Source organism: Barbatula barbatula (genome assembly GCF_947034865.1).
Source record: "Barbatula barbatula genome assembly, chromosome: 15".
NCBI classification, from domain to species: Eukaryota; Metazoa; Chordata; class Actinopteri; order Cypriniformes; family Nemacheilidae; genus Barbatula; species Barbatula barbatula.
In genome coordinates this window covers 9,240,416-9,267,912 of record NC_136778.1, presented here as the reverse complement: position 1 = coordinate 9,267,912, position 27,497 = coordinate 9,240,416, and the positions used below count along the sequence as shown (strand labels likewise).

Below are 27,497 nucleotides of genomic sequence, written 5' to 3'. Positions count from 1 at the left end.
ATATAAACATTTGATTCATTCAAAACCTGACTCTTTCTTCTGTAGAACGTGAAAAAACATATTTTAAGAAACATGTAATGGGTTTTGTGTCCAAAAAATTTAAATCAATGGAGATGTTGTTTGCTTACCAACGTTCTTTAAAATGTCATCTTTTGTGTTCCAGTCATACAGATTTTTATAGTGATAAGTGGGTGAATAAATGGTGAACGAATTACAATTTTTGAGTGAACTGCCTTTCAGAGATGTGTGAGTGAATCTGAATGTGGTCTAAATGTAATTTTACCGATTTCAATTTACCGTTCATTGACATAAGTTAACCTACACTCCCTTTCTCAACATAGACCATTTCAGCCTTTAACAACCTTAGCAAACTTCTAATAGCAATTTTGAGCGTTCCATTAATGGGTTTTCTGCAAAGCGCTGTATTTCCATTTATTGCCCACAAGCTTATTGCCATATTTCAATATGCAGTGAATGTAAGGTACTGTAGCATTTTACATTGACAGTGTTTCAAGCTAACCTTGCTTTGCTGGTCTATTTGAATATAATAGGAGTCTGCCAGTGCACAGTGTTGTTTGCTTGGATGAATAGAATGCTGAGACTAATGTAATGAGAAGGTCCCCGTGCAGAAGTTATTTGCTGCAGGGGATACTTCAGGTGATCTTTTGCCTGGATAGCCTGGAATTCAAAACATTAATTTCAGCCACGTTGCTACAGTAGATGTTTGTTACCACGTACGTCATTGTCATGAATCAGACCTCTGTGGCTCTCTGTGATGACCACCGGAGGGCACCCTCTCCTGAGTATTGACTTTCCCGGACTACATTTCCCATGCACCCTGCATAGAGACTAATCACCTGCACAGGTGTTCTCCATGATCTGCTCTACTTAAGCAGCATTCACACTCTTACTCATTGCAAAGTCTTGTTTTGTCCCGGCTGACATTTCTAAGCGGTAACATTGAAATTATGTGATCTGGTTGTGTATTATCCTGGATTGTTTGACTACGGTTGATTCTCTGCCGCCTGCCCTTGTGACCTTACTCTCTGGAACTTCGACTGCTTTGCTGCCAGCCCTGACTCTTGCCTGGTATCGTCTCTGTTAATGCTCTGCTTCTGATATTCCTGCCACTGTTGTTTGATCACTGCCTGTTTGACCCTGATCTCGATTATTAAAAGTTAATCTGCAAATGGATCCACATGCTTCCGACCCCTCACTACAGTCATATTGTTGTAAGCGAAGGATGTAAATATCTGTGTTAATTAAGCCATCTATTCCCATCAGACAGCACTCAGACTGATTAAATATGTTATTTCAAAACCCCGTTGATCCATTAGTTTTCAATCAAACAGTAATTCCCCATTTACGACAGGAAGTCTTCCTATAAACCCTTTTTATGTATTGGTCACTAAATTATGTAAAATTGAAGAGTAAGGTCTGAAATGGAGATGAAGGATTTTTAGCTAATATCTGCATCTGCTCAGTTTTCATGGGGCACTTCGTCAGCCATCTGCGGTTATGTTCATGAAAAACAGAGGAATTTTACTGGGACTCATAAATAGATATTTTATGGCACAAAATGTCAATGATTATAAAATGATGGACACAAGCAATTTAACTACATATAAATTGTTTTAATTATAAGTTAAAAAATATTAGTGTTCCTAAATCCATCATTAGGCAATTTTTACTACTACATACATGTTGATAACTTCATTGCTAAAATAAAAGTAAAAAGGCTTTAGGTGCCAGATTAACATGTGGGTCTTGATACATTTTGTCTAACATTTATATTGTCTAATCAGATAGCATAACGTATGCTTATATAATGTGGTTTGTCTTCAAACATAGACACCTGCATAAAATATATGTTTATTAATACATCATATTTTCCTTATAGGCTATCTGTATTTTCTAACCCATACAGATTTTATAAAATATAGCAGATTTAAATGTCAACATGAGTGATTTAGCACAGTGTTTTCTACCTTCCAGTCATTTCAATGGGACAAAGGCGTCCTTCCTGAGCGCAATTCAATAGGCAGTGTGTTTGATTGACTCGTTTATATAAGCAAATAGACTAAATGCAATTGAAAGATGTCTTTCTGTCCAGCATTACCGATGTGAATGAGTTTCTCATCCCCATCCGTTCTTTGTATAGAATTATTCATTATTATGCTAGTCCTAAACCCTATAATACGTTTAAACATTTTCAACTTGCGCGCAAGAACGCCTCCGATTTTGCGGATATCGCGCCGCCCGATTCGCGTCATTGCATTGACTTTGTATGTAATTTACTCGCCAAACGCTTAATTCTCGTTTGGTGTGAACACAGCATTAGAGATTTACAAAGTATATAAGTTGGTCAAAATAGTTGATGTCCTTGAACACAAACAAAGCATTGCTAACGAGTATGCACAGCCATCGCCATTAATGTCAAATTATTTGGTATCCCACACCAATTTCTGCATTGTCTGTGTTGGTAACCAAATCTTCTTGTGCTGGAGAGGAGCCCTCTACAAGTCCACGTTCTGTCAAAGAGGAGACATCGGGTGTCCAAGACACCTTGTCAGTTGTGGGCTGTTGAAAGACATTTTTGTTCGTAGATGCTGAATCCCATATGTGTGGCTCATGGGTTCGAATGAAGTTCGAGGGCTGATTCTCTGCTGGGTCAACGCCGGAACCGTCATGCATGTCTTGGTGCCCTATGGATGTTAAGGGTTCACTTGATGCACTTGCTACGGGAATGCTACTCTCCGAAACTTGAGCTGTATTCAAAGGTTCTGTTTTTTCTTCACTTAATTCTGAGTCCAGCGGTCCTGTGTATGCTGAATTCTGTGCTGTTGAAAGGCCTCTGTCCCAAATGAATTTTTCCACTGGGGACACAGTGGGCATCTGTGTTGACCTTAGGTTGACCGGTGATGAGCTGTGAGTCTTGCTCACTGAGAAATCACTAGCTGTGATATTATTTGGGTTAATGGGCTTTGAAACATCAGATCGTCCAGAGGAAGAGCCAGACGTCGGTTTCCATATCAAACTGTAATAAATGGCCAGTATTACAGCAGCCAAAGACACGGACAAGACATATGCAAAGACAGTAGCCAGTCTCACCCACTTTTTATTGGTTTTAGCAGCCATTTTTGCCTTCTTGTCTCCTGTGTAGGTGGCGGGCTTACCCCGTTCCATGTTTGGCATGAAGTCCCGTTCCCGCATCTTCCCACGGATTCTCCCTCTGTGTTCCTGTACGTCGTCCGTCTTGAACGCTTGTTGTTGAAGACAGGTTCACGAGAAGTGCTTTTTTGCCGATAATCCCCGTCGCTTGTGTGGTTATTCAAGCACCACTCCATCAATTTCGCAAATCCACCTGTGCCTCCGTTTTCAGCTTGACAGCAGCATTGGGAGATTATGATGCAGAGATGCATCCAGAGTATTACCTGACCGACAGCTTTTAAAGCCAAATCAGGACACAGAGTCTGAGCTGCAGTGTGATTTATCTGCTGAATGAGATGAGTGCAGACACACAGAGATCCTCTCAGCAAGGGTACACAGAGAGGCGGGTCTCACTTGCGCGCGTTGCTAGCCATAACGTCATTCTGTGAGAATAATCTTGTCATGAAACATTCACTTATTTTTCAGGCAAAAAAGGCACATTTATGTATTAAATATAGCCTAAATAATTCGTTAAGTAAAATGGTAGCACAAGGACAATGTGTAATATAATCTTCTTTGGCATGAATCAGAAATCAACAATTATATTTTCACGAAGCTGCTGTTGGCTGACAAAACAGGATCTCTAGACTTCCACAGAATTAACAGAAACATCAGAAAATTTGATTGTTCACATATTAACTGTCAATATATTAATTCATGTAGTCATATTATATATTTGAAAAATAACAATAGCCTACATTGTTATTACAACATTATAATAAAGGAATCACTATTTAAAATGTTGTAAATGTCCATTATATTTTGCTTGGTAAAGTCAGTGTTTTTGGGCCGCGCACACCTGCAAACCTAAAGCAAAAAACATTTAAATCCTGTGTGTAGGTCAATGATTTTGTTTGACGTTGGTGCCTGTTTTAAAGACACAGTAAATAAGTACTTGGGTGCCACCAGCTGGATGAATATCTGTATTACAACACGATTACAAACTACTCTAGTAAACTGGCGCTCACCCCGAGATCATAGCAAAATAAGCAAATCCGAATAAGGCATACAGTACATCTGAATGAATATTAATACGTGTACAATTATGCAGTTAAACTTAAAATAAATGCAGTTTACAGAAGGTCGTTCTAAGATGATTAGCACTTAGAAATGTATTTCAGACATGGTCAGTTTTGGAATTTGTCCCCCTGCAGGTGGTAGATACCACATTCAATTTATATTTTTATTAGAATAATAGAAAGAGGTTGCTCGATCTTTTTGATAAGCAAAACCATAATCTTTTATAAAAAATAAAATGTGGGGAATGTTTTTTTACAATAATACATTTGGAAAATTCGACCATATATATTTGTATTTCAAGCAACAGAGCTATGTATAAGATTTTTCTTTATATGCATTACTGCATTACACATTTAATTTAAACATTCTTGAAGTCAAATCAAGTTTATTTATTAACTGCTTTTTACAATGTTGGATTGTTTCAAAGCAGCTTTGCATGATAGAAATCATCAGGAAAATTAAGTATTAATTAACAGAGAAGAATACAGTACAGTACATCCTAGTAACAGCAATGTAACCAGAATTTACGGAACCCTAAACTAATCTTATTTCAGCAGTCTTCTAAAACTCCAACGATGAAGTTTATTGTATGTAGTTGTTTGTTGCTCTTTTTATGATTTAATGGCAACCGATATGTTTGTTCACATGAACCTAAAGTGCTGAAAAAACAAGAATGTTTTTTTTTTTGTAGAGAATGGGACCCTGCCGTGCACTGTAGTTCAGCCAAAAAATGTTTGTAAAACTACGTGGCTATCTGAAAAACATCAAGGTGCTGTTCAGTCGGTCTCCATTAGGATACAACCAAGAAAAGAGGGCGAGAAGATTAAGTTGCATATACTGTATATTACTGACACTTTTGTTTACCAAATATTCCTACTAAAAAACTATTGACAGTAACACTAAAACAACACAGTTACTTTTATCCTATGTAGTATGTTTTACTTATAATAAAGTTAGTTGAGTATTATTTTTATGATCCATTAATCATGGCTAACGGTTGATTTTATAATTTTTTAAATGTAAGTAGGCTAATTGTCATTGTTCAAACTCTTAACATGCTTAATTTTATGTTTTATGTAGACCATGTTGGTAGCAAATTTCATTTAAAAGATATCATGATCTCAGTGGGGTGTGTGGTTTAACGTCTGAAAGTTTAATTTAATTTTGGCTAAATACATGCAAACAGGAATGTCAACAGTTGTGTATACCTACTATATAAAAAAACAAGCCCTTTGGATAATATAATATAATGGACATTTGTGGTGAGAATTTAAACTGGGAACTGATATGATCAAATTTATGAACTCATGGATTTTGCCATATTAAAGTTAATTAGTAGCCTCAGATTTGTGTGTTCATTTATCTGTGATACTTGTTTGTATTGGATAGGTAATAAGGTTGAACAGTGCTTTCACAAAAGCAGAACCAATGTTGAGATTACCCAATAGGTGTCAAGGGCCTGCTCTTGGCTGTGCCAGAGTCCACACGGCCAAGCTCAAGAACAAAAGGTTGCAAGACTCTCCTTGTCTATGTCCTACAGATCTTTGACGACCCTCTCAAACCCCCAACGTACGCAACCAGGCCCATACCCCAGCACATACATACAACCCCAGCATGTGGCAGACTACCGGAGCCGACCCAATGTTGCCCAATTAGCATTTTAAGCACAGGATGGACACAGAACACCTTAGGTGTGGAATCACACAACGACTCATCTACATGCTGACATATCTATACTAAAGTGGCTTTTAGGAAAAGACAACTAAATAAATGATAATGTGGTGATAGCAGTTTTGTTACATTGTGTCAATATAACAAATACTTATTTTATCTGTATTTTAAAATAAATTTGTTGTATTTTTTTTAACCGTGAAACCCAGCATCAAGCGACCTCACTGTGTTGACTGAAAAGAGGAGAGATGTCGATGAAAATGAAGGCAGGCCTGTGAGGGTCGGGGTGGAGGGGGGTCTGTCGCTGAAGGAGCAGAAACAAAAGGTTCTGTGATAGGCCTCCAAAAGGTGGACAGGGGAGAGGTGTTAAAAGTAATACCCTAAAGAAACAAGAGGCAGATATGCACCTTTGCAGATCTGTCTCCTCTCTGCCATTTGCACATAGCCTACTGTCTGCTCTCTTACCAAACAGCAGAACTCCAATCAACAAGTGAGCTTGACCTTGTGCATGATAGTGTTATGGCTTGTAATAAGGCAGCTAGAATAAGCAAATTTATACAGAATTATGAATTACAGAGACATGGTTTGAGCAAGATTGCATACCTGCTGGAACTACAGTGTGGAAAGGGTTTGTGTTTTGGGGTTTTATAATGGAAGTCTTGCTATTTCATTAGAAGAGCCCTACTCTAAACATCCCCAGGTATCTGAGCCATTTACAGAAAAATCGATCTACATCTGTTTGAAACTGGACCCCAGGCTTTGTCATGAAGAGAAAATACTTCAAAGGATTTGTTTGAGGGAGTTCACTTTGAGCTATGGAAATGGAAATTTCCAGCATTCCTCAATGATAATTGACCCCAAAAGTGCAGTGAAGCTTAACTGCAGTTACGATATAAGAACGCAAACTTTGTTCACTTTGTTGTCTTGGCAAATGCATTTTATTTAATTGCTAAATTAAAATGAAAACACGAGGTCAAACTATGACACAATACAGTCTTCACAATAAAACTGTATTTAGATATTAGAGAATAGTTTTACTCACTACCCATAGGCTATATTAGAAATTAAGTCATTTGTATTATATATGGATAGTTCACAAATATACCTTACATGAGCCCTATACCTGATATCATTTCATATAATTAATATTTATATTCATTTGTTGGAATCTTACACCATATGGCACATGTACCGAGTATCTGTCAAGTACCCATACACTAAAATAACAATGAATCAAAATTTTGTGACATTGCAGCAGTTAGCTACATTAGTAAAAGGTGCATGTTATAATTTCCATGTTGTCCAGTCAAACACAATTACATTTACTCCATATATATACTTCTTAAACGTTTTAACAACATCACGCGTATGTGATATTGCTCATCCGAAAAATCGTCCTTTGTTTACACTTCGCATTGAAATTGATCAGAAGTCTGTGCGCGCGTGAATGTGTGTGTATTTTAAAACAGCGACTCAAGGCGTCTCAGTGATTGACAATTTCCTGGAGGAGGTACCGCCCTTATCATGTGAAACTTCCATTGCGTGGATTCAGATCGCTCTCGTTGTCTCACCTATGATGAGCACGCTGTCCACCTCACACAATGGATTAAACTTGGAGTTGTGAGAAGGTCGCAGTTTTTTGTTCCTGACTAGTTGAAGAAAAGTTTTCAACCTTAAGAGGAACTAACAAAAACGAGGTAAGATATTTCAGCGAGATTTCTGTTCGTTCGGGTTTGCGTCACGACCTAAATTGTGACAATGTATATTGTTGTTTGTATTAAAACGCAGAATTCGCTTTAGGTTATGAACTGTGCCACCTTAATGGCGTTCTCGAAGGACAATTAAAAGGTTAAAGCATAACGCTAAAAAGTGACGAAAGTATTTAAAAGTTTCCTTATCTGGATTATTTTAATAGGCTGATAATAATTTCAGTTGCGTCGACAAGCACGTCGATAAGCACGTCGATAAGCGTTATAAAATATGTTTTATTGAAGATTAGGCTATACGTTACAGTAAAAAAAGTTTAGGATAATTTAACTGAAATTCTGATCCTGACGATATTTTCATCTGAAGGGTGCATACTAAATATTTAAAGTAATTTTATTTACAAAAAAGAATTGTGACAACCAAAGTGTTTAACTTTTTTATTTTTTATTTAATTTAGTCACAACCTATGGTCACAGCATTATTCTTAAAGGTGCATGTGTTGTATGTTTAACGTTATATTTTGAAATGTGGGCAAAATATGAATAAGGTTTGTTATAGAGTGATATTGTTGAATTACAATAATTAATGTGGCAGTCAAATATAACTCCTTTAAAACAAGCACTGCCTGTCTTTTTTTACAGAAACTAAAATTTGACCCTATCTGGTTAATTTGATGTCGAATACAAATAGCTGCTTCACAATGTCAGTGTAGTAAAGTTAGAGAGCAGTAGAATTTAACTCTTTAAATATTTTGTATTCTTCTGTCTGTAAATCCAATTTACATGCTTTTTATACCCACAATTTTAGGCAAACAGCTCCTCAACATATTAATCCGTAGATGCACATTTTATGTTTTTACTGTATTATTTGCCTTTAGACATGATTCAGAGGACAGAGGTGGTGCTCTCGGTCCTGGAGGAGCTGCAGGAGGCCACAGAGTGTGTGGGCCTGGATGCCCTATCAAAGGTTGCTGTGGATGTGGAGCAGGTTATTTCTGCTTTCCATCTTCCCACAGCACACTGCACAGAGATATCCTCATGGCTGGGCATTGACGCTGTAGCTCATAGACTGTATCCAGCAGACGCACCAGCTGGTCTACTTCCCCTGGTTTGCAAAGGAGAGGGGAACCTGCTATTCGATGCAGCAAGCATGCTTCTGGTGGGTTCCACTAGCCTGAGTTTGGAGCTGCAGGTCAGGACCGTGGTGGAGATGCTGCTTTGGAAACGATACTACCTGTGCGGTATGATTGACTCGAAGGTGATGCTCCAGGCAGCCAGGTTTTCGCTCTGTGCCGAAGAGTCTCAGGATATGCTCAATCTTCCGATTCCGGTACTGGAGGCCATTTTTGATGCAGATGTCAAGGCCACCTGTTTCCCCGGCACATTTGCAAATATGTGGCACGTATATGCGCTGGCTTCTGTTCTGAAGTGCAACATTTATTCTGTATATCCCCTGTACAATTTAAAGATTCGTCCTTATTTCAATCGACTCATCCGTCCTCGGACGTGGCTGAAAGACACTGAGGCCTTGACCCTGCACATCATGTGGTCAGGTGACCTGGAGGCAGGCGCTGTTTTCAAACCCCAAAACTTTGTGGCTTTGATTCATGCCAGTGACCTTAAAATCGGCAGCCCCAACAGTGAGCAGCGAATGCCTTCCCTCAAGTCTCTGGAGCATGTGAGTCCCAATTCCCAGCTCTCTTACTCCACCCTCAAAGGCAAGTTCAACATCACGAAGAGCACATTTTACCGCTGGAAGAGGCAGAGCGCCGAGTACCACAAGAAATCTGTGGCGAGGTATGAGGCCAAACACTTTTTCCTGACCTCTTACAGACAAGGCAAACTGATTCCCCTCGGCCAGTTCAAAGAGCTTTTCCCTGAAATTCCCAGATCCACGTACTACGCATGGAAGCATGAGCTTGTGTCCACATGCAGTGTCTCGGGGGGTTCTACAGGGGAGCTGAGTCCAGGAGACAGCACTGAGCAGGACTACTGGTCATCTCCAGAAGTCAAGAAAACACCCAACCAGAAAGGTTTAGCCAATATGATAGCTTTCAGGGGCGAGAAACTGGAAGGAGAACGAGCCCAAAACATGTCCCTGATGCAAGAAGCAAAGAAGAGCTTGCAGAACTGTATTGTTACAAATACCTCCTTCCCCTACCGAATTTTTAAAAGAAGGTTTCCAGGCATCTCCAGATCCACTTACTACAACTGGAGAAGGGAAGCCATGCTGTTCACACCTTTCAAAGAGTTCTCAAGGAGCAGTGAGGAAGGCTCAGATGTTGATAAAACTCGGAGTCTGGAAAGTCAACTGTCCTCTGCAATGTTGGAGGGACAGAAACTGACACCTAGAATTAGGATCTCCAAACAAAAAACCCCGAGGCTGGCTTACCACCAGAGGAAACCGTTAAGGGAGGAAGCCAAAATGCACGTTCAGAGATCGAAGATATCCTTCATCAAATTCAAGCTTAAGTTCCCTTCAGTTTCGTCCTCTTTCTACTGGCTTTGGAATAGGAAAACTGAGAAGCCCATCACGATATCCAAGACTGAGAATTCTGAGAGTCTGAATATCTCCAAGGATGTCATCGCAAAGATGAAATCTCAAGAAATGTTTTCTTTCGATGGAAACATTAATTGCCTGAATGGACAGGCAGTTAGCCCATCTGAATTCACGCTGCCTGAATTCTCTATCCCTGACAAATCCAGCAATGAACAGATGTTTGTGATGGATGTTGTGGCACTGGCCAATTTCAAGGCTAAAGCAAAGCTATTCTTGCAACAGCGATTTGAGGAGAAGTCTTTTCCTACGTTTAAAGAGTTTAGGTCGTACTTTCCTCTTACTCCTCGTTCCACCTACTACATGTGGAAAAGGGCTTTGCATCACGGGGTACCATTAGTTCATGGCTGAATGTTTTTTTAGTATACTTTAGTGTTGTTAATATGCCTTTCCTGAAATGATCAGTCCATATGTAACAGAACTTTTCAATGCAAGGTTTTTTGAGCCTTTTTGTTTTGCTTTTTTGTTTTGGTCCACACCAGCTTAATTGCAGTTCATGCATCTTAATTATTTGTCCCTTTTCTTTATTTGACCACTTGGTTCTAGCTCAAGGATATTTGCATGTGTGTGGAGTTGGGCAGCCTTTGTGTTCACCTAGGTACCAATGGCCCACAGGCAAAAGGCAGTTCAAAGACATTTATCCAGGTTTCAAATGGCTCCATTTTTTTGACCCCCCCAACCACCCCCAGTTGTTTACAATTTAAATGACTTGAATTTTAAATCATGCAATGTTGTGGTTGAGTTAATTTTATTTTCTTGTCTTTTATTTAGTTTTAAATCATTTGTTTGTTCTTAATTCCTAACAGTTTAAAACATCGTATTACATAAATGCGGAGTTTAAAAATGTATAGTATTTTAATTTTCTTTTTTATACATTATATATATTTTTATATTGACAATTGAATGTTATGTCTAGTCAGGTGAAACGTTATGTTGCCAAGTTAGACTGAATTCCTCACACTTGAATGTTCAGAATTCTATAAGGGCTTGATGCTGTTTTGCACATTGTTTTGGTACACACATTTCAGTTCTCACGTTGTGTTTATCTTGCTGCTAATGTAAATATTTAATTTTTGACTTGAACTACCTAACTATCTTTTTCTTCTTTAGTTGTTCAGTAAGTTAAGCTTTGCAAAGAATACCACTGTTTTTTCAGACTGTAAACTCTTCACACACAAAATGTTAATTTTTCTCCATGTTGAATACTTCATTTCATGGGTAAGTAGATTGTTGCTTAATTGTGTAATTCTTAAATGGTGAAGGAAACCTGTTGTATGGCCGCTGTTAAGGCTTTTTGTGAGTGTTTATGGGATGTTACTTATCACGTGGATTCAGTTAACTTGTAAATAAAAATCTGATGAATTGTACTCATGTTTGTAAACAAAGATGATGTGGTTGATTATGAATTGTAAGGTACCCGGGCAACATACAGTTATCTTTGTGAAATCATGCTAACTTAGAATCTTAATTATTTTTAGATTAAGTTTTGAAGGTATTTTAATGTCACAAATATTTAAATAATCCCAAATCTGTTGCAAGTTTCACTTAAACGTCTCTACAGTGACCACTTTATTTTCTCATGGTGTCATGGGGTCTTGAAGTAATAAAGAATTAGCTTTGTGAATTTGTGTTCAGCTCATGAAAATAATTAGCTCTGTAGACCAGAGACTCTTCAAAGTTAATGAACATTTCAAGGTTGCCAGAAATCCAAATCATTTATTTTCAATAAGCTTATCGTTACCAAATAAACAAATTCATTAGGCTATGTTTTCTGTAATTTTTTAAAACAATTTTCACTTGAACAATTATAATATGCAAGGCATTATAAAACGTACAGTATATATTCCACTTAAATGATGTGCTTTTTATAGAGACCTGGAAGAGTATTTCGCGAATAATCGCACTAGAGGGCAGTAGCTTGCTTTCATATGCATCTGTTTGCTCCTTTATCCCATGGCGAAGTCTGTAGATGTTTTTATATTTAACGAATTCATTAATATAGGTCATAATCATAAATACGAGGTACAAAAACATTGGTACAGCCAGCCGAGAAAAGGTCATGTTCAAACTTCGTTCATATATTATTTTTAATTGAGAAAATGACAGAAAAATTAGTGATTAGTTGTTCCGTGAAAGCAGAGTCATAACCAGAACTGACAACAATAAACACCATTAATATTTATATTGGTTAATATGTTTTTTTTAATCCCAATTTTAAAACGTGTTCATATTTAATTTACACGTGAATTCAGGGGACTTTTAGTTTGACATCAATTACGACAACTTTACCTGGCTAGCGTAAACCGTGTAAACTAGCGCGATAGAGTTATACTCTAAAGTCAAAAGAAAACTGTTCACCGAATTGTACATCATAAGGAAGAAAAGGTAATTCACCTCTGTTGTCTGAAATATTCTATTTTATTTAGGATATTTCTCCTCATAAGTCATAACCACTTTGTTGAGTTGTATTTTTTGTTCATTTCTTCGTTCGATCAGAGATGTGGTGTTTTTTTCTGACTTCATTACAACCTTAACGTTTTTCAGTATCTTGGGCTGTTGTTTTTGCTTATAAATGTAAATATAAATGTGACCTTAAAGTCATTTAAAAGTTTCTATATTATAAAGGGACCATATAAAGAGTATCATGGCATTGGCAAGAATTGTTAAAAGTGATAAGAAGTAGTGATGGTGAAATGAAGCTTTGCCCTCAAGTGTATCACAAAATGGTTCGTCAGTACTCGAAGCATTTCAAAGCAGTGCACACTAGCGCTATATTGTGGTCAAAGGGTGGGAAAGCTGTGTCCGTTTATATTTATAATGTTTCATTTAATACGTCACTTCACATCAATAAAAACATTTTTGTGTGTTTGTGTTAATGTAGCACTCTGGCCTAGGCTATAGATACTGTATGAATAACTGAGTCTATGACTACATTTTTGTATATATGTAGTTATTCACAGAAACGTTGTTTTAGTCCTGTATATTTCATAAGCGAGGCTCATGTAGACAAAAGTAAATGTATGCGAAAAAGACAATCGAAACCTGCGCGAGCCAAGGGTTCGTGAATATTTTGAACCAGAACACGAAGTAGTCACATGATTGTGTCTAAAAGCGAAGCTTCGGACCAAGTAGTTATGGCCTAAAGAATAGGCTTGTTCGACTTGATGCGGCACCTCAAGATCCGACATGAGGGTGACATCAAAGTACTTTGAAAGCGTGTCGGGTAATGAGTTAGGAAGAAAGCAAGGTGAAGATGGGCAACCGCAAGTGGGCTGTACAAGCCTCCAGAGGATTTTGATTGGTTTACTTAATGTCGTTTGTTATAGTTTGGTTCATGATCCACAGTTGGTGTAGTATCTTGGGATACTTACAAAAAGACTCAGAGAACGCCATAATTCTCAATGGTCACTTTATTGAGCACCCATCACAGCTTCAGACATACACACAAAAGGATACACTGGTGCAACACACTACGCTTCTTCACAGCCTTTAATTGTCCCATACACAATGCCTAACTATACCCGGCTGGACAAATCTCAGTATCCACATACAACAGTTGGTAGCTTGTAATATTTGTCTTTTGGTATTTTGTATAAAATATACAAGGCTAACCCCTCACTCAACCCAAACCCTAAACCTTACTCATGTGAAAGGGCAGCACAATCTGATGGTAGCACAAAAATGTTAGAACAGCAGTGAATGATCATTTGCATAATCGGTAATATAAATAGAAACTGCAGTACTCGCAGTGGCTTAGAGAAATTGTGGTTTCTGAAATTAAAATACAAGAATAGGTATAATTATAATTTTTATATTAATGTACAGACATTTGCGTTGCTGAGTGTTTATTTGTTGAAACTTTTGTTTTGACATGCAGGTAGTAACACGTTGCATTGAACTTCCGGTGGACCAAAACGCGCTTTGCTCACAAAAAACATTTCGTTTTCGCTTTATTGTACAGTATATTCATTTGATGTATTTGCGATCAAACAAAACTTTAAACTACGATGAAAATTGAATTTTCGTAGTGTTTTAATTTCTGTCTCTAACTGCCATCCTTAATCACCTCGTGAAAATCCGGCCTACCTGCGGCCTAAACTCCTCCCACTTGCAGTTTGTGGCGTTTACTCCTCCCACCTACTGTTCTCCGGGCTGCAGCGACCACTACTTGAAACTAATCATGCTCCGGTACAGTGCTTCACTGTGAGATGCTTCGACGCCTCCGTGTCAAAGGTCACATCACTACACACAGGTAGTTTCTTTTTAGATAATCCTATTTAATTCAAATTCATTCCCAACTTGAATTAAAAAATATAATAAAGGAGTAGCTTCCATACATTAATTTAGTATCAAAAGACATTATTAATCAGACCGTCAGTTTGTTAAGTTAAACCGCTGCCTTCTGAGCGACTGAAGATTAGCTGTTTGTACAAATGTTTAATTTGTTTGAGGCGATCAGTCCGCTCTGACTAATTGCAAACACTTTTGGTAGATTAGACATGGCGCTTTGCTCCTCTTCATTTTCAAGTATTTGCATGCATAGGTGAGAACAAAAGGAGGCTGTAAAAGAAAGCTATTGGCTGTGTATAAAAGCCATTTACTAAGTTATTGTAACTCTGCTTATCTCTGCTTTCATTATTTTTCGTTATCAATATTATAATGTATAATAATTTTTATAATCATAAGTCAGTTTTTGCCTAATACACTTATTGTTTGCTCAAGCAAAGGCCAGGTATTTTGCACAACCAAACGACTTTTCAATTACCGCTGCAAAAATTGGTTCCTGTGCGTAGGTTGTAAATATTTGAAATATTATGTTTTACGGTTAAAGGGATTGTTCCAGCTGAGAAAGACTATAGCACCCCTCTGAGATTGCTTTAGGGCATGGGTTGTCTTGGCAGGATCAACCTGAGATTGAGAAGGTGTATGAAAGAGAGAGAGAAAGAGAGAGAGAGAGAGAAACCTCTGCACCATCCACTGCATGCTAGTGCCTTGACTTCCCTCTGGGAAAAGACCAGCTCATTAGTAAACCCAACTCTTTAATTTTGCCTCATCCTTGATAATGACCAAATGACTTCCATCGTGGATCCTGCTCACCGCTGTGCTTCTCTAATGGCCATTCTGCTCTGTGATTAAGAGCAAACAGCCTCATGCCTGTAGACTTTTGTCCGCTAGAGAAAAGGTGAAAAAGGACAAAGGCTAATTTTGTAGTTTTAAGCGATACCAAGAGAACCATGCCAGGGTGTTACAACACATGGAAATGCATAGTAAATATTCAATACTGTTTAGTAAAATAAAAAGATGTTTTATTAACAGTGAATTACCTCTTCACCAAGCTATTATTACTGACTTATAGCTGGCCATTTTCGCATCCTATAAAAAGATATTTGGAAGAATGTTAGCAATTTTAAGTTCTGTGACAGCATTCACTAGCATAGTAGAAAAAAAGTACTGTATATTTGTTGTTCTGTTTAAAACAAAATTAGACATTTTAATGAATTTAGGAAAGCAAACGGTTCTGGGCGACATTTGACTACCATTTTAATTTGTCCTACCATCGTACTCAATGATGTCCTAGAACTGAAAATTGCTATATGGATCCAAACATCCTCCTTTGTGTTCAGCAGAACAAATACATTTATACAGATCTAGAACAACTCGAGGATAAATATGCAAATGACAGAATTTTTATTTTGAACTATACCTTGAATAATTTAAATTTTGTGATAATTGATATTCCCTCTCTGCTTATTTTGTGCTTGGTCTGCCAACTTTGAGAGAGTTTGTGGTTTCAGCAACATTTTACCCCAGACGATATCGGAGCTTTCGTTTGCATTCCTGTCATTGTCAGTGGCTTTGAGTTATAATTAACCATTTTTGGATCAAATCATTATGTACTGTAGTTGCTCTTAGGTTAGCAAACCTTGGAAACATTTTCTAAGAAAAGGGTCAGCGCATCTCTGCCAGCAATTTATAGAGCAGGAATTTATCAAATGGTATAATCTCTTACTTAGGCCAGTTTTCTTTGGCAGCCAAGAAGTAATGCAAACTGAGACAATCCTAATTTAAAGGAATGATATATTAGCACCATTTTGGCCGCTTAAACAGATGAACGGCTTTGCTGAGTGTCTATCCTTTATGTGTTCCAATCTAAAGAGATGCTCTAGACACAATGAATTATAAACAAAAAGGTGTTCAAATGAAAGAGAACTTCCTTAAAGTACTACTTGCTCAGTACAGTGGATGTATTTCAGATAGGATCTCCTCCTGATTAATGTCCATTTTTGTATTTAACTATTGATTTTACCTACTCCCAATACTGTCCCGACTATAATATAGCGGAAACAAATTGGAACTGGCTATTCTTTATGTTTAAATTACTTCATCGTCCAAAATATGTTATGGGGGTTTCAGTGTAACATATTAATATTTAGAGGTTGGACTGTTAAATTGTATTTTTTAGCTGGTGACTATGATATTGATTAAAACCACCCCTGACTGAAGGCCATTATTCACCTTTAACCTCCATTATTCCTCTATCAGTTCAATAGTTTTTTTTCTTGAAGTTCAAACTGTATTGTCTAAAATTGTAGTTGAGCAAAGTGATACTCTTTTAGAAATGCATATCAATTTAAACAGAGTTAATTAAGTCTCAGTTGTTTCTTAGCTGTTGTACATTTGATGCATTATACTCTCGCAATATTTCACCTTTAGTAGGCAGTGTAGCTGTTAAAACAGACCAGATGGTTAATACATTATGCTGCTTTTATGCCTGCGTGATCGTGCAATGGATTACCCTGTGTCCATGATGAATTATTGGCCTTGTTGCTTCCCTTTTCATCTTTCATCGTGAATAGACGTTTGGTAAATCAGATTGTTTCTAAACTATTTGGCAGCTTTTATTCTATTATATTGTACTTTCTCAAGAGAATATGTGAACCTGGACCATCAAACCAGTCATAAGGGTCACATTGAGCTTTACACATCAACTGAAAGCTGAATAAATACGTTTTTGCAAAGAAATCTAAATATTGAGAAAATCACCTCTAAGTTGTCCATCAAAGGCATTGTAGCAGGCCAATGCTAAAAAACTAGGGATGAGCTGAAATAAAAATTCTTGGCCAAGCCGAATAAAAATGAAACACTTGGCCGAATACCAAACAACTAACATGGCTTTTCACATTTCCTCTATTTCTTTAGCCAATCTTTTCACTATTGCATAAACGGAATGGTCAAAATTGTATTTTTATATTTTGTCTTGTTTTTCAATATAATACAAATATAACTTAAAAGTAAAATTGAGCAAAACAATTAGGCTAAATATATTTTTTTAGCTTGAATAGCCTATATTAGGCCTATAACTGACTGCTGAAAGAATGTACTGTACTCTGTACCCCTACAACAAATCACTTTTGTAAAAGTGTCATTATAAAAAAAAATATGAATAAACGAAAACTGTTAGATTATTATAGGCTACAATGCAAAATTATAAAAAACATGCAAGCAGTTCTGACTGACTATTATTTTAGTTCACGTCTCTAGTCCAAACTTACAAACGCTGACTGTTCTCTCAGAATGTGCACTCATGGCCGGGATGCACAGAACATACTTTGACAAGTTGTTTAGTACAAGGAACTGTGTGATCACGACCACTGTATGATGTCAAATGTCACGAGCTGTGGGGCTTACCGCTGTAATGATGTTGTGCAGAGTAGATGAACATCAACCTGAGTAGATGAAAGCTGAAATTCTAAGCTTTACATAGGTAGATACCAAACTTGTGTTTTCTCAAAGAGCGGACAGCACCGAATGATGTTTGTTAGCATGTTTCTGGCCATTTTTGTTCATGATTTTGCTACATCAACTCAGAAACTTTTGAGATATTTACGGTTGGAAATGTACAAATATCTTCATGGACCATGATCTTTACTTAACATCAAAGTTTTTGGCATAAAGAGAAAAAAATAAAATTCTGACCCATACAATGATGTAATGTTGGCTATTGCTACAAACAGATCTGTGCAGCTTGTTTTGTAGTCTACTGAATATGTCTCCTTAAAGCCTGGTACCTTGAACTTTGACTTTGCACAATTAAGCACAAAGTTTAGGGATAAAGGCCAAAAATCTTTGGGCTTACCCTGGGCTGTCACAATATACCGGTCCATAATTCTCTCTCTCTCTCTCTCTCTCTCTCTCTCTCTCTCTCTCTCTCTCTCTCTCTCTCTGTCTCTGTCTCTGTCTCTGTCTCTGTCTCTGTCTCTGTCTCTGTCTCTGTCTCTCTGTCTCTCTGTCTCTCTGTCTCTCTGTCTCTCTCTCTCTCTCTCTCTCTCCACAAACACAACCTTGAAGTGAAAATCTGATGTTGTGAAAGCTCGAGGCCCTTCTTCGCTGATAGCACTTTCATCTTGCTTTATAATTGCATCTTTCTGTAGTGTCTGTCCTCGCTCGTGCTATCACGGTTCATTTGTAAATGATCATATCCGCAAATGTTTTAGCATTTTTACTTGCACCTGAGCTGATCAGTGTCGTTTATTTCAGTGTCTCATCCACTGATGGTAGCTGATGGATCCATTTACAGTAGCAGAAGGAAAAGATTTTTGCCCCATCTTTCATGAGCTGAACTCAAAGATCTAAAGATACTGTTCACAAATCTGTGTTATTGAGCATTTCTGCGTTGCTGAGATAATCCATCCACCTAACAGGTGTGGCATATCAAGATGCTGATTAGACAGCATGATTATTGCACATGTGTGCCTTAGGCAGGCCACATTAAAAGGCCTGTTTGCAATTCGACTGTATTGGGGGGTTTGAAAACCTGTCAGTAGCTGGTGTACATACTGCAATAGTAATAGTAATAGTAATAGTAATAGTAATAGTAATAGTAATAGTAATTGGAATGCACAATTTCTTTACAACAGAGTTATCGCTTTTTGGAACCAAACTCTTCATATATAAACACCCAGACTTCGCCAATTTGCCATGTTTGAGCTCTAGGGGTCACAGTGCAGCCCCACAACTCTCCCTGGGTTTACAGCTTTTTAATCAACTTCAACAACCTCTTCTGTCTATGTACCGCCAGCCTGATGGAGCAGAGAAGAGTATAGAACTGGATCATATAAAATGCGGTGCGAGGAAAAACGGTCACATCAGTATCTACATTTTATTAAATGCTACATAACCCCTTGAGCCTTTGGCTGAACCTGTAAGGCAAAGAGATACACTTATGTAGTTTTACCTTTAGGCAATTTTAATAGTTTATGTTTGTTATATGATTAGTTGCACAAATTCTGTAGACTTCTAGGGCTGAGAGGGACACTTAAAAAGTTTAAAAAATACGGACAACCACAAGTCCAGGTGTATTTGTTAGAGCTGAACATTTTAACCTAAAAGTGCAAGCAAGACAGCCACAGGCACCATTAATAAAGCAGGAGGGAAGAGGAAGTGTCAGCATTGAGCCTTGCACAACTTTGGGTCACTCTCTCAACTCTCAAATCAATATAAGCTGTTACAATTTCACAGTTGGTCATGCTTCACTGTTTGACATTTGCTCCCTTAGTGCTGGTTGGGAGAGTTTCTGAATGTGATGCAGGACAGGAAGAAAGAGGTAGAGGGAGGCCTGTCGCCAAGTGGGAGCTCATATTGACACCTCCGATTCGCGGCTCCACTTGGCATGCAGTCGACGGTGTCCACAGCAGAGTTGCTGCAAATGAGTCCAGTCTATCTCGCGTTTCCCCAGGCGGAAAAACAACCCCTGTCGTCACCTCCATCAAAGCATCCTAGAGGCCCTCAAGGCAGTGATATACAAACTTTAACTTTGCCTGCCTCAAAAGGGGGCGTCATGTTTAATTTAACAGTTCATGTATACAAATGCCCTCTTCAACACGTTGTTAGGCTTAGTGTAAGAATGAGTGGAATGGCGGAGTAGTGTCAAATGTATGTGTACTTGATTGGAGCTCTTTGCTTGTTTTCTAGAACTTTATTGTAAGACCTATGCTGGGGCCACACCAAAAAATCTTATTAGTGTTTTAAACGGTGAGAGACCGAAACATGAGAAAAAATCCTAGATTGAATCATTTTGCTCCTATAATTTGTGGTGCGCCATCATGTGACGAAGACAGCACACCTCACACCAACAGATTTTCAACAGAGTCCTGACTGTGAACATAGGAAATCTCGCAAATTCTATTGAGACTTCAGAATGAGTTATTTATTATTGCACTGTAAGCTTTCTTTATTATATATGTGTTCAATATGAATACGTGTGTACATATTACCTTTTATGTCATTTAAAAAATATTATTCATCGTTGAGAAATTGCTTAAGCAGCGTCGTCTAAAGCATTTAAGGTGGCACAGCACTAGAAATAATTTTATTGCAACTCAAATATTGTGATATTTATGTCTTCACAGTAATAAAAAAGGAATATTAATACTGTTTTGTAAAAAATAGCTGCTATCACCCGGAAGAGTCTACTGGCTTCACTAGCGCCTCTGGACCTATTTTTGCTGTTCCACCTTAACGCATCCTCACACTAGGACTCCAACCACTACCGTCACTTGCACATAGCCTGGTTTTTATTGAAATTATTTGTAATTGCGATGATAATGTTTGTAATGCTTTTGACAGAAAATTTACGGAATAAAGAAAAGGGTTTTTATACTTCTGTCAGCTGGCTTTCTGATTGGGTGTTGTTTTGTTCAGGGTGTCCCCCACACATCAGGGTTTCTGATCGTAAATGTTCAACATGTTGAATATTTAAGTGTCGCGATCAGGCTGGCTCCAATGTTCTTCCGATCAGGTTCATTCACTCTTAACACACATCATACCACAGTGAAATCTGATAAGATAATCTTTAGAGCCGTTTAAGATTATCAGGACTTTACCTAGGACTGTTGGAAGGAGAGAAATCGGCCTGATTATCTTTTGGTGTGGCCCCAGCATTAGAGATATGGAAATTTCACATTGCGATTATATTCAACAAAATTATCTGTTGCTAACTTTGGCTAATGCTGGACAGTATTTACCGTTGGTAAGGATAAGTTGGTAGCCTACGATTTCATGAAAACCGTTGGACGTTTTTATTGTCGTTTATCATAACCGGTTATCGTTACAACCCTAGACTATGGATAGGTAGGATACATGTAATATATTAAGCCATTAATGGCTTATATAAAGGTGTGGCATTGTGCTTAAAGGGATAGTTCACCCCCCCAAAAGAAATCCACACATTCTGATCATTTCAAACCTGTATGACTGTTCAAATTCTTTCTTCTGCAAACAAAAGAAGATATTTTGAAGAATGTGGGTAACCGAACAATGGCGTACCCATTGGTTTTGTGTCCATACGATAGAAATGAATGGGTACCGCAATTCTTCAAAATATCTTCTTTTGTGTTCTGTGGAAGTCAGTGGTTTCAAAGGTTTGAAATGACGAGAGGGTGAGTAAATGATGGCAAAATGTTGGGGTGAACTATCCCTCTAAAGGGGCAGAAGTGACACACCTGTAATACTTAGCGATGTTTTGTAAGTAGGTTTATGCTGACCTTCTATGGTGTCACATTGAATTCCGGTGGCTATGGATGTGGCGATAAAATATATTTCTTAAATTTGATTCTAGAGGTAATATTGACCTTCAAGAGGTACTATTGACCTCTCATAGCTGGATCATCAGGTTCTGATGGTTGACTGCCTGCCCTGCAGTAAAGCACCTTGATAATCCATCACTAATGTGGCACCAGGCCATCGGCTACTGTTTACCCCACATTTTGCCAAAGTTATTCAGCAACCCATCTATCACCGGGTAAGATGCTGTTCACCCTGGGGAGTGAGTTGAAGATTTACCGCTACACACTGATACATTTGGACGGTGTGTGTGTGTGTGCATCCAGGTATTTCTGAGAGAAAGGTTATGATTTCTAAGCTCCTAGTAAAAAACTGACAGAACAACCAGAGCGTTCCAGTATTACTGTGTGTATCTGTTGGCTCAGCTTTGGGTTTTCTCTGGCATTGTATGTGAGACCGTGCATAGTTTAGTTGGAAATCACTGTTACAGTAAAAATGACTTTCCTTAAAGATGTACAAACTCATCCATTATGGTTAAGCGTGTACAAAACCTTTTGCTGTTTCCATTAAGCAAAAGTAACTTGGGTCAATCTCTATCACAAGCCATTAATCTTTTTGTATAATAATGCCAACACTATATTTTCAGTGTGAGGAGGTACCAAATGTAGTGAACACCTTGATCTATTATCAATCATGACGGTTTTGTCCTCATGGGATTTTTAATGTTTACTAACGTAAACAAATTCCTGTCTATAATTGTTTGTCACATCCTCCCAGTGAGATAATTTCTTCTATGTCCTGTGGCCAGCAAGCGGTTGGCTCTGATTCAGCCATGCAGAGATCAATAGAGAGGCAGGAGGAGAAAATTACTTACCTCTTCTGCTGTAACCTAGATTGGCTTTTCACATCTTCATTTTGGGCTGAGCAGTTTGGTTTCAATGGCTGGCAGTGTTGGCAGGCGACACAGCATCTGAATCGTGTGGATGAATGGCACATATCAGTGGGAGTAATTTCTGCTGGAGAAAGGCAGGGTGTACCGCACATTTAGGGAAAGTCCTTTTATGGACGTGGTAGCTATCAGGCAGACCTGCTAGTGTGAGAGAGTACTGTCAAGACATTTTTGGAATGAAAGAGAAAGCTGGTTGGTGAAGCGTGATCTAAAGCTGGGTCCTTTGTTCATAATAAGCAGGGATAAAAGCAAAGATTGGTGCATCAGACCGAAAATGCATCCTGCCATTGATGCCATTTACTGGTTGTTCTTGAGGATCTGGCTTCTATCTTTGATAGACTGAATGTGACAAAACTCACACATTCAGAAAATCTGCTTTTGGTTTCTCAGCATGCTTCAATTGGCCTTTTCCCAGGGAACAATTTTGTCACCCTTTTCACATTTGAGTTTACCTCACTTGGTATAGGAGGCAGGAAGTGGCTAATTTGTGTTGTATGAATGCTATTCAGAGCTTTGTACGCTCTGCATTGCTGACAGCAGCCCCGGTGGGACTGGTATATACCATCAGCACAGTTATGAGATTGGAGCGGATCTGGTGAGAATTTGACATCCCTACAGTTAATCATAATTTATTGCCATGATAATTACATTTTAATGCTAACCCGGCACTAATTGTCCCCTGAGGTTTGGTCAGAGGAACAACAGGGACTGAATAGAAACAATCCAAGTACAGACGTGGTTAGTCATATTTTAGAACATAAGGATTTGACATTATAAGCGTTTACTCCTTTGATCTCGAAAAGCATTGATGAGCGCTCTATTAAAAGAGTTTCTCTGTGTCTCGGAGGCTTTGACCTCAATTTCCAGAAGACGCAATGATAAGCGGGTTAAAGCACAAACCTTCCCACATACAGTACGCTCAGCTCTGGATAAACCCAAACTAATGAAACCCACAGGATAATTTTCCCTGTAGATTTTATTGCGGAAAGTTTTCCTGAAGGTATTGTTTAGACATTTCTGGTTGAACACCATATGCTTCATTCTGCAGACTGTAGGTTAAATTAGGATATATCCACTCTTCTGGGCCCATATCAACAAATTGACTGAAATGACTCTCGCAGGTATATGTTTCCAGGGATTCCCTATTCCTTTTAGCTTTATTATGTGTCTTCAATCTGAAGCTTCCCTATTCTTCATAATAGAAACGGTAGTCTTAGATGAGTAAACCAGCAGCAGTTTAGATGAAAGTAAAATCTTGTATTAGAAACCTTAGTGATTAGTTCTTCTTAGTGCTCATTCTGTGAACAAATGTTTGTATTTGTTAGGGCTGGGCAATATGGCCAAACATTCATATCTCAGTATGTTTAGGAGGAATAGCGGTAAACGATATATATCCGGTATTTTTTACCAAAAGGAATAAATGGTTACTCGAAAATCAAAGCCTTTATTAAACCTTCATTTGAACAGTTTTTGAGCAAAATAAAATGCAAATACAGGGTTTTCCCTCCCTGTTTACAAATAAACAGCTTCACAACATATTTTAAATTATATAAAATATTTGATAAATAAAATACAGCACACGCAGTTTTCATTTCCCAATCTTCAAGAAAATGAACTGTCAAACTCATATATGGCTCGCATGTCCTGCTTGACCATAAATTGGATGTTAGCGCGAAATGAGACACTTTTGCGAGCCGCTCGGAAAGCTTCCGTCTGACATCACTGTACATTTGTGTCAGAGCTTCTGTTGCAAAGTACTTGCGACTGGGTAACTGGTATCTTGGGTCAATGGTTTTTAGCAGCGTTTTAAAACCTTCTTGTTCCACTGTTGCAATAGGAACCATGTCTTTAGCAATGTGATAAGCTACCGCCTTAGTTATATCGCACCACTTGCGACTTTTCTTTTCGTAAGGCACACTTCGGGTAAAAGAAGCTTCCAGAGAGCTTTGTTTCGGGACAGATGTTTTGAGTTGCGTGGTCTTCGTGGCCGAAGTTGTAAACACTCATCGTACTGCACTTTATGGTAATTTTGTAAGTGGTGGAAGAGATTTGATGTGCTTCCACATTTTGATACAACGGATTTATTACATTCCCCACAGATTGGCTGTTTTTGCTTCTCATCTGAACTATTAAATCCAAACCACCTCCAAATGATTGAACCATTCTTTTTTTTTACTAACCAGTAAGTTTTCTGTAGTGGTGACCGGCGGCACGTGTTCCTCCATGTCGCATGCTACCTTGTGTGCTGGAGCAGGCAAGCGGGTGCGATCTGGTTCGCGCAGAGTGAGCGCGTGCACGGCATCAAACCATATCGATATGAACGATATAGGCTTATCCCGCATCGCGTTGGGTAAACATATTGATATATTCCTCCAACTCGGTATACCGCGCAGCCCTAGTATTTGTAACACTTATCACACTGTTTGAATGTATTTAAGCAAATATTTGTTACCTCCAAAAGGTTTGTACACATTTGGAGGCTTCATGGCCCTTACGGTGTCCTCTGATTATTTGTAAGGCTTGCACGCAGTCATTTTAAAATGATTAAAATCTTTGCTCAGTAGTCCATCAATGTGTTGACATTTGCCTCTCTACCCCCAAAAAGTTTTCTCATAAAGTACTGCAAGCAAGGAGGATCGTTTCCTCAAAATGAAAGCATCCTTCGTCAAACCCACTCACTCGCGTCTTTGTGCAACACACACATGGAAGCCGTACTGAACTGAGATCAGTGGGAAGAAAATGTGTTACATTATTATAGGCAAGTCAGAAATAATTGCAGATCATAATAAGTATAATAAGAAAAGTAATCATCTAAAACTATATACAATACATTTTTTGTACTCATTTTCCTTCTGGTATTTAAAATTCAATACATAGAGGCAGATTGTTGCTGCTGCGAGAAATAAATAGAAAATGTAATACTAGGTATAACCATTTGATGTAATATAGACCGATATAAACAGCAACTTGTGAATATACAGTCTGAAAAATTAAAACTGAAAAAATTCCCAACAACTTATTACAGAAACCATTTATTAAAGTATTGTTTTTGTCCCTACCACTTTTTAAAACAAAGTTACGCCACTGATGATTATTCGTTTTTTTTCCAGTGAGCATGCCTGCTTTGTAAAACAAGGAGAAATCAAGGACATGATTAAAAACGCTCTTTCTTTGGAAGGCTACTTTATGAATGTGTGGAAGACCTGTGCTTGCTTTTGTGTTAGGTGGCCATGGTTCATCACTATAAAACTGAAGTTATTGCTTCAGACCTCTGTGCCTTTCCTTGCCACCTCAACATCCTGCTAAAATAAACCACTGGGGCTATAAAAGCAGACAACATTTAAGACACTTTACAGTGGCCGCATGTAGCGCCCGTAAATCTAGTGCCAGTCGTTATGCTTTTGAGCCTGCAGTGACCGCATCGATTGAGAGATTTATACTGTGATAATGACAACTGAAATTTTTAAGTTGTTGACGGTAACCCACATAGATCCACTTTTGAGTCTGACACCATACAAGAGATCTCATTTGTGAGACCCCCATATATGCTTGTTAGGAGGTAACAATCATACATTTCAGTTTCAATGCCTGAATGTATGTCTTAAAGGTTTTTGTAGTTTTGCTTCTAATTCCTGGAGATTTTGCTGTGATTTTTGAAAGCCTCCATATGTTATTGGCTGTAACGTGAATATATTTTTTTAGGTGGTAAAGCCAGATTACACTTTGTAACTTTGCGTTTGGGTGAATCAGCAGATTTGGGGTAGTTTGAGTTAAAGGATGATGGGTAAGGTGGGTACCAACTTGAGATGTAACGATTCACTCTGCTCACGATGCAATGCGATACATGATACTGATCTCCCGATATAATTATTTTCATTTTTTTTACAAAATGAGACAAATTAGAACTGAACAAGTGCCCTTTTATTATTTCTCAAATGATGCACATTTATTGTAAAATAAAAATATATTTTTGATGTCAAATCACAAAACTAAATTGCAATTTAAAATGAATTCCAAATCAAATGGGATATTTTTACAATATTTAAAAAGAAATATCAGCATATCCACATTGTCCAAGTTCGCAGTAAACACATGCAAAACATGTTAACATGCAACCATGTAAACACATTCTAAACATGTATTGCAATTAATTTAAAATCTCAACTGACTTGAATCGTCACATATTAAAATCTATTTTCAACTGGCTGATTGGTAATCGTTACATGTCTAGTACAAACTCATTTGGGTATTTTTTTGTCTTTTACAGCTTTAGCATGTTTGTGGCAAAATGGATGTAGCAAATATGATATTTAATTGATAATTTATGCTATGCATATTAATGTTGATTCTTTATTCACTTACTATTTGACCGGAGGACTCAAGAGAGAACATTTCTTCTCAAGAGAGAAGGTGGGTTTAACAAAGTGGTGCAGTCATGACGTAGTTTTGAAGGCCAAAACACAGAAATAAGTTTCCCATTAGCACTTCATGTTCCCCCATCCTGAAGTGAATGGATTTTGGTTTAAAGGCTTGAAAAAGGTCTGTGGTTAACACAAGTTCAGTATATTTTCCTTTTTTGTTCTACAACAGCATTTTTCAAATTCTAGAGTTCGTGTTCAGAGACAGTCTCATCTTTTCCCCCATGCACAACGTGTGAAGTACAACGGAGTTTGACTGGCGCGACACATCAAAAGACATTATAAATGCAAAAGAACCCATTATAAATTTACATTTTGTCCACACCGGATGCACATCGTGCCTGTGGTGTCTGGTGTAGACATGGTGTGAGACCCATTTAGTTATTCATTAAAAAAATTTGATA

The 27,497-nt window shown here is 38.0% G+C and overlaps 1 protein-coding gene across 1 annotated transcript; it reads left to right on the top strand.

Annotated features, from left to right (window-relative positions):
• The first annotated feature begins 7,451 nt into the window (after positions 1–7,451).
• On the top strand, positions 7,452–11,530 carry vrtn (vertebrae development associated). The gene is made up of 2 exons (XM_079474053.1): positions 7,452–7,598; positions 8,486–11,530. Exon 2 carries the CDS (start codon positions 8,488–8,490, stop codon positions 10,513–10,515), a length of 2,028 nt encoding a protein of 675 aa, XP_079330179.1. The 5' UTR covers positions 7,452–7,598; positions 8,486–8,487; the 3' UTR covers positions 10,516–11,530.
• Positions 11,531–27,497: the final 15,967 nt, after the last annotated feature.

Coding starts and splice junctions, on each gene's coding strand:
- vrtn (XM_079474053.1), top strand. CDS start 8,488: ATGATTCAGAGGACAGAGGTGGTGCTCTCGGTCCTGGAGGAGCTGCAG.